Source organism: Simochromis diagramma, unplaced genomic scaffold (genome assembly GCF_900408965.1).
Source record: "Simochromis diagramma unplaced genomic scaffold, fSimDia1.1 OVJJ01000344.1, whole genome shotgun sequence".
In the NCBI taxonomy this organism is placed as follows: domain Eukaryota; kingdom Metazoa; phylum Chordata; class Actinopteri; order Cichliformes; family Cichlidae; genus Simochromis; species Simochromis diagramma.
This window is the reverse complement of record NW_024387375.1, coordinates 13,170,243-13,186,653: the sequence shown is the minus strand read 5'-3', so window position 1 is coordinate 13,186,653 and position 16,411 is coordinate 13,170,243. Positions and strand designations below refer to the sequence as shown.

Sequence of the window (16,411 nt, the reverse complement as noted above, 5' to 3'; positions counted from 1 at the left end):
AGAAGGCCATTGATTGGGTTATTAAATTGTTACAACCATGTTGGTGATATACTGGTATCTGTGCGCTCTTCAGATACGTGATGATGGTAATGGTGATGAAAAATGACGAGCGGGCGTTTGATTATATATTTTTAATGATCCAGTTCTTGTGGGGATACACTAGACTGTGGGCGTATTGATTTTTCCAGTTTTGAAGCAGAGAATGGAGGAGATGGAGACCAGGCACATATGCAGCCGGAGTACAAATCACCAAAAAAAAAAAAAATCCACCCTATTCTCTCCCTCCCTTTACTCACACTCTCCACCTTCACTCCCTTCCCTCTCCACTGCTCCTTTCTCCGTCCCCCTCTTTGCCATAACCCTCTCAGCTCTCCATCCTCACTTCCTTATTTCTGCCACTCCTCCAGCAGGTTTTCATTAGGTTCCCCCTTCCACTCCTCTCCCCTCCCCTCGCTTACTCTCCTGCTCTCTCCTCCCATTTCTGTCCCCTTCAGCGTCCTAGTTTAGCACGTCAAGGTTGGCTACAGATATGCTCCTCTGTGTCTTGGGGCTAACCAATGGAAAACTGTCTGGGGTTGCTGTAGCAGGCTGGGGTGTTGGTATTACGAATTGAGGAGGAGACGGGAAAAGGTTGCTGTGTGTGCTGTGGTCCGTTTTGCAGAGTCGAAGCGAAGTCTTAAGCACGTGACCCTGAAACGCTTGCAGGGTTAACAGTCGATATCTGAAAAATGTGGTCTGAAAAAAAAAGCAGCTCATTTTCTCACAGCACAGTTGAACAGACGACTTCATTAACTTTATTATTCACCACAGCAACAACAAACGCTTCCAAGCGTGTACGTCACTTTTTAGTGTCCCCTGGAAACATGTCTGTCTGAATTTCATTGTGTTTTCTCACACTGAAGCATGTTTTTTCCCTAATTGCTCTGTGTGTATTATCAAATTAGTAAAGGTGTTTTCTCACTTTGCGTGTGTCTTTGTCGACTTGTCTGTGCTTTCATACGCTGCAGCGCACTCAGCTGTCAGTTGCAGCACACTTAGGTTAAAACGCATAATTTGGGGAATTTGGCTCATTATTACTGCCTCTGAAATCCTGTAACATCTGCTGTGTGTGACTGAAGTTAGGGCCTAAATCTGAATTAGCAATTAAGAAAAACGAATAAAAGAATAGTCAGGTTTTTGAGAGTTTGCAGTAGGAAGGGAACAAAGGCATCGAGCATGCAGACGCTGAGTGGAAATATGGGCTAAGGGATAGCCTCTGCTCTGAGATAACAAACTACACTTAAAGCACATGTAGAGTTCACAGGTGAATACATACAATCATACAATCCAATCCACAGTTTGAGTAATCTGTTTAAAGACTGCGCTTTAAAAGTGCTGATAAAATTATTTTGTAAATTAACAGTAGTAGGTTAGCTATATCCCCTGTTTCATGGTTTCATATGGTATTTATAGATCTTGTCCTACTTTAGAAGAAAATTAATCCTCCAAAAAAGAAATATCTGTCAATCAAATTCATAAACTAAATACTTGACTATAAATTGATATAGCAATAGGTTATTGGTAGTAATAGGGGGTTAAAAATGCTCAGGTTAGCATGTGAAGGACCACTAAGATCTGCTGTAGCGGTGTAGAATTCATTAGAAATAAATTGTCGAAAATAACTTGTTTTGTCAGCTCCAGTAGATTTTTTTGATGCTCTTCTGGATTTAGCAACTGAAGTGTGCTACATGGCTGATTTCCAGCCAGAGATACTATAACACTAGTATTATTCATTCACTAAATGAAACTAATCAGTATCCTCACCTTAAATGTAAAACGGTGCCTGCTACTCTTGATCTAATGATGACGCTGAACACAACAACAGCTCAGCACCAGGCCAACACAGTGCACTGCTGCAAACTTCGTCACAACACTGCAAAATATCCAGCACAGCACGCACTAAACTGTCTGGCATTTTCATGCAATCCCTAAATAACAGAACATTAGCATTCTTCACATTTCTTTGCAAGATGTTTTGCAAAAATGTAACTCAGAAACACACAATATATATACCTCCACTACCTGATTTCAAAACTCAGAAAAAAAAAGTTTAAAAATGCATTACAACATCACATATACAATTTAAATGTCCAGTTTTCAACATTTTTAAAAACTATGTCTATGTTAAAAATGATCAAATGCCACCAAACACTCTCACCTTTCTCTCTTTTCTTTCCTTTCGTACTTCGTTCTCCATCTCTCAGTGTTGCGCATTAACCTCACTCCGGAAAAATACAAAAAGCTGTAAATCACCCAGAAATATTATATGTGTTGAGGTATTTGCAAGTTGCATTTAAAATTCACCGATACGCAAACAGTACAGGGAGTGCAGAATTATTAGGCAAATGAGTATTTTGTCCACATCATCCTCTTCATGCATGTTGTCTTACTCCAAGCTGTATAGGCTCGAAAGCCTACTACCAATTAAGCATATTAGGTGATGTGCATCTCTGTAATGAGAAGGGGTGTGGTCTAATGACATCAACACCCTATATCAGGTGTGCATAATTATTAGGCAACGTCCTTTCCTTTGGCAAAATGGGTCAAAAGAAGGACTTGACAGGCTCAGAAAAGTCAAAAATAGTGAGATATCTTGCAGAGGGATGCAGCAGTCTCAAAATTGCAAAGCTTCTGAAGCGTGATCATCGAACAATCAAGCGGTTCATTCAAAATAGTCAACAGGGTCGCAAGAAGCGTGTGGAAAAACCAAGGCGCAAAATAACTGCCCATGAACTGAGAAAAGTCAAGCGTGCAGCTGCCAAGATGCCACTTGCCACCAGTTTGGCCATATTTCAGAGCTGCAACATCACTGGAGTGCCCAAAAGCACAAGGTGTGCAATACTCAGAGACATGGCCAAGGTAAGAAAGGCTGAAAGACGACCACCACTGAACAAGACACACAAGCTGAAACGTCAAGACTGGGCCAAGAAATATCTCAAGACTGATTTTTCTAAGGTTTTATGGACTGATGAAATGAGAGTGAGTCTTGATGGGCCAGATGGATGGGACCGTGGCTGGATTGGTAAAGGGCAGAGAGCTCCAGTCCGACTCAGACGCCAGCAAGGTGGAGGTGGAGTACTAGTTTGGGTTGGTATCATCAAAGATGAGCTTGTGGGGCCTTTTCGGGTTGAGGATGGAGTCAAGCTCAACTCCCAGTCCTACTGCCAGTTTCTGGAAGACACCTTCTTCAAGCAGTGGTACAGGAAGAAGTCTGCATCCTTCAAGAAAAACATGATTTTCATGCAGGACAATGCTCTATCACACGCGTCCAAGTACTCCACAGCGTGGCTGGCAAGAAAGGGTATAAAAGAAGAAAAACTAATGACATGGCCTCCTTGTTCACCTGATCTGAACCCCATTGAGAACCTGTGGTCCATCATCAAATGTGAGATTTACAAGGAGGGAAAACAGTACACCTCTCTGAACAGTGTCTGGGAGGCTGTGGTTGCTGCTGCACGCAATGTTGATGGTGAACAGATCAAAACACTGACAGAATCCATGGATGGCAGGCTTTTGAGTGTCCTTGCAAAGAAAGGTGGCTATATTGGTCGCTGATTTGTTTTTGTTTTGTTTTTGAATGTCAGAAATGTATATTTGTGAATGTGGAGATGTTATATTGGTTTCACTGGTAAAAATAAATAATTGAAATGGGTATATATTTGTTTTTTGTTAAGTTGCCTAATAATTATGCACAGTAATAGTCACCTGCACACACAGATATCCCCCTAAAATAGCTAAAACTAAAAACAAACTAAAAACTACTTCCAAAAACATTCAGCTTTGATATTAATGAGTTTTTTGGGTTCATTGAGAACATGGTTGTTGTTCAATAATAAAATTATTCCTCAAAAATACAACTTGCCTAATAATTCTGCACTCCCTGTATGACTGATTATCTGACCTCTACCGCAGCACTAGCTAAATGCTACAGCTGCAACTTTATTTATATCTGTACCATGAATGGACTGCACGGATGAGAACGAATAAAATGACTTATCTTCTTCATAGTGAGCAAGTATCTCAGCACACAAAAAAAATAACTCATTTGACAGTAAAATGCATGAATCTGCCTTCACAATTTCATTTCTCATTAACGAAAGGTGCTAGAACACCATTCTGGATCATTCTAGCTCACCTGGAACACCTGGTGATAATTGCTTACTTAGTTAGCAAGCTACATCCATAAACTGTATGGATGCGTCACACGGACACAGATAGCTGCTGATTAGAGCTGAGTAACATCCCAAATAAAATACTAGAATTTCACCCACACATCTTAAAACGAACCATGCAGCTGATAATAACATAGCATAGCGATGCTTCAAGATTGTCTTTTGGAGATAGGTTCATATATCAGTAACAATACATAAAAACAATACATTTACGTAATTATGTATTACGTGCGATTTACGTAATTTAAGTATCGAGTTCTAAAAAGCTTCTGTATCATATAAACTCATAGTTCCTTTGACATGTTGACTTCCAAACCCTGATGCCTTTCATGCAGCTGGCACATTCCCAAGTTATAGCAGTTCTGCCCTAATTTAAAGAGTGTGCATGTGTCCTAATGCTGATTGACCCGCAGGTATCGTGTTCATCCCAAGGGGAACTACTAGATTGTAAACATATAAGCAGCTTGAACTACTCTGGCCACTCTGTAACCTTATACACAGTTGTATAAGGAGCCACGAGCATGGCTTGTCTCTTATCAATGTCATTGTCTTAGCAAACAAAAGGGATCATTATACCGGTGCTGAGAATGTTTCTATTCTGAGTTAATGGGTCACATAGTGTAAAGGAAACCTGATCCTCCTTTGGGTGGCGAAAGGAGTGAGCTGAAGGCTGACATTTTGCTGATGATAGGCCAGTCTGTGTTTTGTTGTAAGAGACGCTGGGCTTCACAGGCGTTGTCAAAACAAGAGACCCCATCCTGAGGGATTACCCGGCCTGTCTGCACACACGCCAGGGACAGGGTTGACCAGAGGGACAGCCGGGGTTGTGTGTGTGTGTGTTTGCACGTGTGTGGAAGGTGCTGAATGGAGGAAGCGTAGCTAAAGGAGAATATGCCACTTCCTGTCAGTGTTGATATTTTGGTGTGAGAATTTTTAACACCATTGGAGTATGTTTCAGTTAATCACAGAAAGAGCTTGACTGGATGTAGATTATGGGGAAATTACACTGGCTACTGAAGCATACTGCGTATTGTTACCTACAGTGTTGGGAAGGTTACTTTTAAAATGTATTCCACTACAGATTACAGAATACATGCCCCAAAATGTATTTTGTAACATATTCCGTTAAGTTACTCAATGTTAGTAACGTATTCTGAATACTTTGGATTACTTAATATATTGTCATAGTTTTACAACTACATAATGTACTATTGTTGTGTGATTTATTACTATTACTGAAGGCTACTCGCCATGCTAGCTAACATTGTTAGCTAGCTTTAGTCTAACATTCTGCAGTCTATAAACTAACCTCAGGTAACAGGAAACTAACAATATTAGCTCGATGGCGAGTGGCCTTCAGTAATAGTAATAAATCACACAGCAATAGTACATTGAAGATGCTGAAATGGGACATAACCCAGGTAGCTACCACAACTAAAACAAGGTAGTTGCAGTAGGCTAACGTTAGTTTTTTAAAAAGAACTTACTTCCAGATGTTTCTTAAGGGTTGGAGTTGGAGTCTTTTGAGCTGAGAGCATCTTGGTTGCTGGCATTGAACGGTCACAGTAGTTCCAAGTAAGAAATGCATTCTTGCCCGTGCACTGCTGTTGTGCTGGCTCCGGGTCATTGTGTAACTGACGCCACCAACATTAACAGGATGCTTACATTAGAGCCTCTTATTTCGTGTTTTGTTTGGAGTTACCAAAAGTAGAGAGGGGATAGCCTAACATATAAAACAGGAAAAGATGGCCGTGTAGTCCATTTATTTTAGCAAACTGTATTCTATTTATCACCTTTTTTAACAGTAACTGTAACGAAATACAGTTACTCATATTTTGTATTTTAAATACGTAACGTTGGCACATGTATTCCGTTACTTCCCAGCACTGGTTACCTACATCACATTATAGACACTTACACTTACTCACTATTACAACATTATGGAGTTAATATTTCACTTCATTAAGAGCTTCAGGTTCTTTTATTATGTCCCACTTTGTCTGATTTCCTTCTTTAACTTGTTTTACATTTTTCTTTTTGTCTTACCGTCAAATAAATAAATTACACATTCACGCCTTATTATTTGTGATTTATTTTTATTAATATTTGTAATTTTAATTTTATACTGCATACGGTGCCGTGGAAAACTATTTTATCCCCTTCTTGATTTTCTTAGTTTTTCCATATTTGTCACACTTACATGTTTCATCAAACAAATTTTAATTTCAGACAAAAATACATATCAAATGCAGTTTTTAAATTATGGTTTCATTTATTAAGAGAAAAAAGCTATCTAAACCTAAGTGACTGTATCAGAAAAAGTAATTGCCGTCTAAACCTAATAACTGGTTTTGCCACTCTAGGCAGCAAGAACTGCAATCAAGTGTTTGATAACTGGCAATGAGTCTTTCACATCCCTGTGGACGAACTTTGGCTCACTCTTCTTTGCAAAATTATTTTAATTCAGGCACATTAGAGAGTTTTAGTCCATAAACAGCCCATTTAAAGTCGTGCCAAAGAATCTCAATCTGATTTAAGTCCAGATTTTGACTATGCCACTCCAAAACCTTTTTTTTTTTTTGCAAGGCCACCATTGCTGTTATGTTTTATAGGACATGTTTGTCCTGCTACAGAACCCGAGTGTGCTTCAGCTTTAGGGCACAAACTAATGCTTGGACATCTGGAAGAAGTTAAGCAGCCCCAGACCTTTTCATGGCACTGTATATTGTATACATTACATGAAAAAACAGAGGGGGAAAAAGAGTGCATTCCTGAACTGCATCATACATTTACTCCATTACGCTGTATTTTGGACCAATGCTTAACAGAGAATAAATGAATTTGAGGTGTCATGTGGGTCCTCTAAGTGCTGTGAAGTACTCAAGGAAGCTTAGGAAGGGAACCTATTTGCTTTCTCTAAAATCTAATTTCCCACTGTCTCCATTAAACTACTATACAACTCCATTAGCCATTTAACCCAAGATGATATCATTTTGTTTGACACCTTAATTATAGTTTTCTTTGCAATTACTGACTGGCTTGATCAACAAGGTTGTCCAATAAAAGCTTCCAGTTTTAGTGACCAACACATAGGATAGAATAACATAGGAGCCCATGTCCTATAGGACTGTTTATGGTGAATACAAAGTGCTGATGGGTGTTGCAACTGTATGTTAAAGCACAAACAATGGAGCCAGATAGGACAGTGCGACATGCACATACATTTACATACAATCCATTTATAAGAAGCAGAGTTCATCAGAAGCTTTAAGTTCCAAAATTTAAAATGCTTGCTCTTCTGTAGTTCCTGATTCATCTGTTCTTGGAGAAATGGGATGAGTGCAGTGCAAATGGGATAAATCACAACAATACAACTTCCACTGGTTTGACAGTGGCTGCCACCACTCTGATTAATATCTTTGATCTAATTTTATCATCCCCGCTGAAGCTGGCAGTAAAATAAAGAGCGCCAACAGATCCCATGCCAGTGTGAGTATCACAGTCAGAGGAGTCACGACCTTGACTGTGCAGTGCCACGAATTGTCTCACATGTGCTCCATTTCCTTCCTTATATGCACGCACCGATACATTGGCACATGCGAACACCCCCGCACAAAGACATGCACTGCAAGGCCAAGACTGCCTGCAGCAGCCCAGGGGCTTCATTGTCACATTTACTTACTGCTGTTTAGGCATCATGCTGGGGGGCTAAAACGAACTCTCTTCTCCTCCCCCAACCCACGCAGTGAACCCAAACCCCACTGAAATCCACTCTGCTCATGTCCAAAACATGGCTGTGGAGCCACTGAATGCTGTTATATAGTTATTGGATTTGTCATATGGATTTCTTTCCCTTGTGGCTGAAAATGGCCCTTTTTCTCCTTATAATTTTGGTTTGGGAGATTTTGTCAAATGAACTAAAATCAAATAAAGTTACACGATGGATGAACCAAAAAAGCCTGATTGGTGTTTCTAAAAGTGCAAACACATGCATTTAATACAGTTTTATAGAGTGACTGTAGGTTACCACTTTAGTATCAGCTTGCAATGGGAGCACATCAGTCTTAGTGCCAATAAAGCTTTGGACCACAGCTTCGTCTTCACTCGTCTTCATACGACTGGTACATTTGTGCATGTTCTGTGGAAGGTGCCTCGCAGTGCCCCCCCAAAAAAGGCTTGCGAGCTGATGTTAAAGTGGACTGGTTCATCTCTGAAATCATTTTTTGAAAATCTATCTATCTATCTATCTATCTATAGATAATAGATAGATAGATAGATATAGATAGATAGATAGATAGATATGCCTGAATATAATCTGTTAGAGTTACCACTGAATACCTCAGCCTACTGGTGACAAGGTTGTGGCTCTTGTGTTCAGAGTGAAAATCAAGGTATTGTCTTTCACATCACAAGTAGCCTGTTCAGTTGTACAGCTGCTGTAAGTGATAAACAGCAGCACCTGTTTTCCATAAGTGTAAATAAAGGCTGTGCCAACAGCAACATTTGATCTATATGTATGTCCAGTTCTGACCTTTGTGTTTTCAACATATCATTGATTTTTATTTCTCTGTACAGCGATGCTAAAATTTTGACTTTTTTTTTTTTTAAATATTGTTTTCTTGTGGTAATAAAAGCTTCTCTCATGGCATCCATGTTTTTTTATTAAATAGAAGGGAGAGAGGTAATTATTTTATAATTATGGTTTTTAATGTAAAAGGGCATTTAACCCATGCTAACCAGATATTACATACTCATATAGAGATCAAACATGGCTCATAGACAAAGTACTGTAATTACTGGGAGCAATATTGATTAAAAGGATTATATATAAATACAGGTTAGAGCCTTTTTTCCTCAATCGCAGTCCAGCAATGTGAGCATTCTTTGCAGAAATGAATATGAGTTGAGTCATCAAACACACCGGCTGTAATTTGGTTGTTGTGAGGTCATGTTGTCGGTGTTGATGTTACACTGTGCTTGTTTGCTGTCAAACACACTTTGTGAAATTGTGCTTTTACTGGAAGCGCCCTCATTCGGGGCGTGCGTACAGCGGTGTGACGGTGTATATAGTGTACACACACAGTACATATGCCCCTGACCTATGTGCTGAGGTGAGGCTGTGTCATTGCCTCTATTCCATGCTTTGTGACGCCAAACGTTAGTTTTCAAAGGCAAACAAATATCACCTTTTGATTAGCTTTGCTTTATCTATTTCACTGCCAAAGTTTTAATTTCAGCTTCTCATAAAATCCTGTTTGCTGAGCGAGATTACACCAGAGATGTTATAAGGACTTTGATTACACCAATGCTTCATTTCCCCTAAAATGTCAGATGGCAGTCTCTAATGCCATGGATCCCTCCCTCAATCCCTTGAACCCACAGTCAAAGCCTTTTTTTCCTCCCTCTCTAAGAACTGTTTGTCTTGACAGGCTGCGGATGTCACCTTTAGTTGTGGAAAAGCTTTCTTTTAACATTACTAAAAAGGCTGAACCGAGGAAAACTACGGGCAGTTCTGCTCCATTTGATTACCTGTAGGGCATGAATGGGCTTTGCCTTCGGCATCACTAACACGTAGTCCTTGAACTTTACAGAGATGCCCTTGAGCAAGGTGTTTTACTTTCATTTTAAAATAGCTTATTGGAAACAGATGATGAAACCTTGTTTGTGTATTACAGTATTTAAGTGTGACTGCTGTGAATGAGTATGGGCAGCAAGCGAGGCGAAAACAAAGCTTGGATAAAAATATGGCACGGCAAATGATCATATCTCACATTCTGCAGCAGCTAATCAACTCAGCTGTTCTTCCATGCCAAGAATTTAGAGCCAAAAAACCAGCACAGTGCTCCTAATCAGCTCTAAATGACAGCCCGGATCTTTAACCATTTGCCCTGAAACACTAGCACTTTCTCCTTTCCTCCAGTCTTAAACTTGTTTGGATTTATCTTGCACGTATAGGCAAAAAGTAAAACGGCATCACTCATTCAAACAGACATTCTGGAGTAGCATTAGTAGTAGAAAAAAAATATCCAGACAATATCTGACCAATCAAACATGAGTAAATACAAATATCTGAGTACTACTTTAACAGTTTTGAGGCAAGCAACGCTCCTGTTTGTCTGCTGGAGTGTGGAAAGAAACAGGAAGAACGCTGTGACAGATTAGACACAGGGACAAACCAGACTGGACAGCAGCAAAATGCAAAGATCAAAATAGCTGAACCGAGAACTCTCAGCTCAGCATCTTTACCAACTTAAAAGGCGGCTATTAGCGCTACAAATGTAGTCAGTATAGCCTTTCACCATGAAACCTTCTATTTATTTATCTTTGTACACATTCAGACTTGTAAGGATATGAGCATACAAATTGAGTGTCTTGGGGTATATAGCTGGAATCTCACTTGCAATGTATTCTGTCATGTGGGACAGAGCATGAGCTGGCGGTTATATCACACTGAGTGTAACCCGGCGCTGTGGACAGGCCCACAGGCTTCCACAGCTATACCCTTGACTTCAAGGCAGGCATTAAAATGGAGGGGTGGTGGTAGTGGGGGTTGGTGGTGGTGAGTGGTGGATTATTGGGTTGAGGGAGGCGATATAAACTGTGTGAGTATGTGCGTCTTCGGGGTGGGGGGGCTCTTCATCTTAACCCCTTTTCTTCCCCCAGACAGAGTGGCTGCCTTCCCCTCCTATCTTCTGTTCAATGCGATTATTAAATCTCATCAATCAAGTTCACGTTGTTATTCAGTTTAAAAGAAAAAAAAAACAACTACATTTTCTACTTAAACAACAGAAAATACGCGTCACTGGGTGTCCTTGTAGATTTCCATTATTACGGGGGAGCTCGCTTCTGTTTTCACACACGAAAGAAAAACATTAGGAACTAAATTCAAGCCAGATCTGGGGCACAGCGGCGTGTTCAGCGTACACCTGCACGCCAGCAGACAGCGCTTTCTGTTTGAGCTGATACAACCCCGTGCGTAAAAATCCTTGGTACCTTGGTGCGTCAGGTGCAGCTCATTTCCTTAATGCAAATGCCCCACTCGCTGCGTGCTCTCACACTCTTCCACCTCCACAACAGTATCCTGCCCCGAGGAGCGACCGGCTGCCGCCTCTGCTCCTTTAAGGCAATGAGGAATTAAAGCGTCTGCAGGGGCAGGGGAGAGGGTTATTCTGTGTAATGCTCAGAGAGTCAGTGTGGTGCGATTAGAGAGCGGCAGCGGGGAAGATGCGCTTGCTCGCCTCTTGCTGGACGCACAGAGGCGATGAAGATGATCTGACTTTGGAGTCTGAGCAAAAAACCTGCTTTTCATTCTTCTGCCACCGCCCTCTCTCTTCTCTTTGCTTCTTTTCTCTTTTAGTTGTTTTAATTTTGTAACATTTTATTTATTCATTTATTTTTACCTTCAAGGATGATCCGTCTTCCAGTGTTTTATTCAGGAAACCTGAAACCGGACATTTTTCTTTTAAAGATTTAGTTTAACCATTTTTTCTAAATTTTAATTTTTGTTTGTTTGTTTCTTGTTTTCGGATTTAATTTCTTTTCCCAGGATCCGCTCTAACCCGGCTCTGACTCAGCATCACACACACACCTGGGCTTCACCCCTTCAGCATCCTTTTGAATAACAGGGACAAGCAGCAAGACGCGGAGCACAGGAAGGAGAGTCTGAGCAGAGCTCTCCCCAAGAAAATTACAGAGGCGCATTTATGCTCCGAGACATCCCAGAAACCAAATCAGTGTAACAAAAAAGTACGAAGGAGATATTAAAAGTAGAGACTTGGACCGGTTTGCTTCAAGACAGTGGCAAATGTTTAACCTTAGCCCAAGCGCACAGAAGAGAAACCCAGGGAGGCACCGGTCAGAGGAAGAAGAGAAAGCATAGCTTGGGGGGATTGAACGGAGCAGGGCATGTGGATATTGGCTTTTATCTTTTCCCAGAGCATCTTGAATGGTAAGTTGCACCTGCTCATATTTTTATTATTATTTTTATTATTATTATTATTATTGCTCATCACATACTGCAGAAGGCAAATCACTGGTAGACAGCTAAGTGACTGAGGAGGGAGGATGGAGGTCACCTGTGACCCACATGAAATGGATTTTATATGCTTGTCAAAAGGCTGACACCCCTGAAAGAGGGGGAGAGACGGGCGAGGCATGAATTGCGTTTTAAATCCTTCAAGCTCTCCTACAAACCATTAGACCCATATCTGGCCTTCAGATATACACCCTGAACCAGGAGAAATAAAACGGCTATACCATGTTGTTAGTGTGCCTGTAGTCAGTCTGTTTAATTGCAGTAGTTGGATATTATGTCAAGTTTGAATAGTTTTTCATTTGAATCATATTAATAATATTTGTTTTTGTTTTATACCAAATGATACTTATTTTTTCCTGCCACAACCTTGTTTCACTGTGGCCCTTAGTAATAAGTGACGTCTTTGATATAATGGACATTTGGTTTAACCCTTTCCCCATCCCCCACAGAGAGCATATTTTTCAAGTTCAAATGGCCTAAATTGACACTAAAGCATAAAAAAAAAAGGCCAGTTTATACAAAGATCCTTAAAGGCAGTCCTTCGTATTTGCATTTTAACGTTTTGGGGTTTGTTTGTTTTTTAATTAAAAAAATTAAATTATATTTCTGGCTTGAGCAGGGTGTTCGCAGCACCTGCAAAACCAGTTTTGTTACAAATGTGAGCTCAGCTTTTTGTGTATTTACCTTAAAATGTAGTTAGCAGAGAGAAAGCGTGCACCATTAGTACAAAATGTTCATGCAACGAATGTAATGAACAGTACAGGTGTAATGTTTTTGGATGAAACACAGTCCACAGGGGTCATTTTTGTATTTTATTTGTCTGCAAATGCAAAAGTACTTCACAAATTTACTCGTGAAAAGAGTGTGAAATGCATTTTTTCCATTCAAATGCTGGAATTGAGACGTTCAGACCTGGTCGTGCATCTTGTCGCTGTTTTTCGTGTACACAAGTGCAGTTGCATGCATTTGTGCCATTGCACACATGCGAGACACCATGCAGGTATATTTGCACGCTCTCACAGTGCGTATATATGCATATATATAAAATCAATGGTGGAAAATTGATACAGTTTATTGCGTTCACTTATTGGCCAGAGTCCCTTCTACAGGGAGGGATTATGGCCGACTGGGTGTGTACGAAAACAGGGGAAGAAAAAGGGAGAGTTGAAGAAGGAGAAGGAAAGAAAATGGAAACATGTCTGGGAGACATCAGGGTGACAAGATGGGGATTGAAAAAAAAAAATCAGTGGTCGGTTGCTTTTGTGTGGAAAAAAAAAGAGAATTCACAAAAGAAAAATTAGGGAAGTGGGGATTTACAGGTATGAATGCATTCAACCGCATCAAGGGGCTGTGATATATTATAGTATGCCCCCAAAATGGATTTTCCCCCCTCTGGCCGGAATGATAAAATAAAGCTTCGAAATGGATTTTTGTTTCTGTGCCAACGCGTTTTCGGTGCTGAGGCAACCCTCCGTCGGTGCCGTTTATTGACATTGACTCCATATAAAATGGTATCTCCCTCAGCCCAGCTTGTGCTGAAACTCATAAAGGAACAATAAGGAATCCTCATTAATCATAATCATCTGACTCTGACATTAGATCAACTGCCATGCAAGATTGTGTCCGTTTATTGCTTAAGGGATTATTGAGGAGGCCTGAGGCAACTGATAGGGATTAAGCAATAGACAGCCTTGAGTGCAGACGTTACACTTTTTGTGCTTGTTATTTGCACTGCAATCATTACACACACACACACACACACACACACACACACACACACACACACATATATATATATATATGTGTGTGTGTGTGTGTGTGTGTGTATAAGTGAATTTTAAAGTATCTTTACCTTTTTCTATCATTTATATTTGATTTTCCCATTATGTACAGGACCCTGGCTATATATACATGGTTGATTATCATGAAAATGAGGTGTTCATCGGCTGAGTAGTCATTGTCAGAATGAATGAATGACCTTGTAGATGGAAGCCAGCACGGAGATTGGATTCCAGACAGTTCTTGCTGTTTCAGAGTTAGGCCTATCATGTGCACACTGGCCTGTCTCTATGGTAACCTCCTTAATGGGTGTTAGGGGCTGCGTCCTAAAACGTTCACCCATTCACTCTTCACCGTATGGGGGGAAAGAAAGCCATATGATGTGGTGTTGTGCAAAGAAAATACCATGCAGTTCAGAATTCCCGTTCATAACATTGGATAACCGGATGATTTCATTCACTAGGTTGGGTTTAATAATTCTTCACAAACTGGAAACCTTTTTAAAAAATAAAAAAAATGGCACACCTGTGGAAATATTAGACTATTCCTGATGGGAACTGTGAGTTTGTCTGCAAACCGTGCTGACCTGGCAGCTCCCGACCCAAAGCTAATCACATCTCGTTACATCGTTGTGTCCACAGGTGTTATAAGCAACCATATTATAACCGAGCACCTCACAGCGCTTCTGGGTTCTCTGTGTTCTTTGCGTACATTCACTGGATATCAGCTTAATGAACTCAATTAAAGAAAGGGAAACGGATTCGCAACCACACAATGCTCAAAAATGTCACATTTTAATTGCTTTCCTTATCTTTGCAATTGATTGTTTATTATCAAAAGGAAGCAAAAGACAACCCCGGTCCTTATTACTCTTTTTATGAAAATTAAAATGTTAAATCTGACACATTCACCAGCCAAGAGGCACAATTACTTTTTGTATTCCATTTAAGACTTTATGCTCTTGCTATTTCCTGCACCTATCAAAGTAGCATCTATAAATTCAGTCATCAGTACAGGAGAGGAACCATTAAATATCTCTGCCTGAAAGTTGCCTCTGGGCAAAACTACAGCAAACTAAACCGGCCTATTCAAATTCTCGTTGCAAAGATATAATGAGACAAGGCTTCTCACAGAGTCCCCACCAAGACTGCGATGATTTGTAGACATGCACGCAGCTTAACCCGACGCTCGTGACTTAAAAAGGACTTATCTCGTATTTCTTCAATAAACGAACTATTATGTAGAGGTCAGGAAATCATGCAATCAAATTTTGATCTCAATTAGCTGTGACCTTTCGCGGACTACACACACACACACTCTAAAACACACACACACACACAAGGAAATAAGGAAGCTCTTCCAGAGCATCCATCCCAGTGTAGCTTAAAGTACAGTAAATAGCTGCCAACATCAGTTAGCCTGCCAATTTTACATGACCCCACATTATTAGCAACCTGCAACACTGGATGGAAATGCTGCGGAGACTGGGGTGGATGGATAGATTGAACTTGGCTGCAAATAGAAGGTGGGACGAGTGTTTGTGTGGTAATAAATCTACATGAAGGCGATAAAGCCAGTGCAGTGATGAGAGCCTCCTTTTGTCGGAGATGCCTCTGTAAAAATGACTAAAGATCAGCGGCTTCCCAGTGGCCGGGTCTGTAAAGCAAATGGAGAGAAACCTGACCACCCTTATTGTTGCACTCACGACTAGTAGTCTGTTTACTAATTACCAATTAGGATTTGGTTGCACAAGCAGTATCATAGCTCTTGAAATCAAATTACCCCATGAAAGCACCCAGCGTACAGTCAAGTGATAGATCATCTTGTGCAGTCTCACTCTGATCTGAATATCTAATGGGCTAAATTAAGTTTACAAACCCACTTAACTCTTCCTCACTTGTCTGAGTTGTGTGAAGGTTTGTTGGGTTACGTTTTGAACTCTGCGCGCGATTCCAGTTGAAAGAGGTGCTAATGTTGGGTAATGGATACCCTGATGTGTGATCATAATAGATATCCCCTAGTTCATACATCCCAGCTGTATAATGAGGGCTACTCTACTGTACCATACCTCCTCGAGCCTGTCTAGCTCCCTAATTAGGAGCAAGCTTTGGTGACTCGTGCATGTGCGCGCATGCTTATGTGTGTGTGCTGCATTTCACCCAATGTAAAATCTAATTACCGATCACACTGTGTCTGACAGGATTCCACTGAATCGGAGGTGTAATTGCGCAAGCCCGCGTGTAAATGTCTCTTGCATTAAAATGTTAACGATATCATTTAGCATCTGCGGGGAAGAGCAGAAAAGCCCTCAGCACCCAGATGTAGGTGTTTGATCATGCGTGCAAAGTGAGGCTGTAGTACATCTGGCGGGGGTTTCCCTCTCAGA

At 40.6% G+C, this 16,411-nt stretch overlaps 1 protein-coding gene across 3 annotated transcripts in view; it reads left to right on the top strand.

The window, feature by feature from the left end:
• The first annotated feature begins 11,140 nt into the window (after positions 1-11,140).
• dscamb (Down syndrome cell adhesion molecule b) overlaps positions 11,141-16,411 on the top strand; it is a 128,136-nt gene continuing 122,865 nt past the window's right edge. For 2 of the 3 annotated variants that reach the window (XM_040009624.1, XM_040009623.1), the window contains exon 1: positions 11,141-12,159. In XM_040009624.1, coding sequence (XP_039865558.1) covers positions 12,117-12,159 — 43 coding nt within the window. In that variant the 5' untranslated portion in view covers positions 11,141-12,116. The remainder of the gene's footprint in view (positions 12,160-16,411) is intronic. The other variant, XM_040009625.1, reaches the window with a different exon arrangement.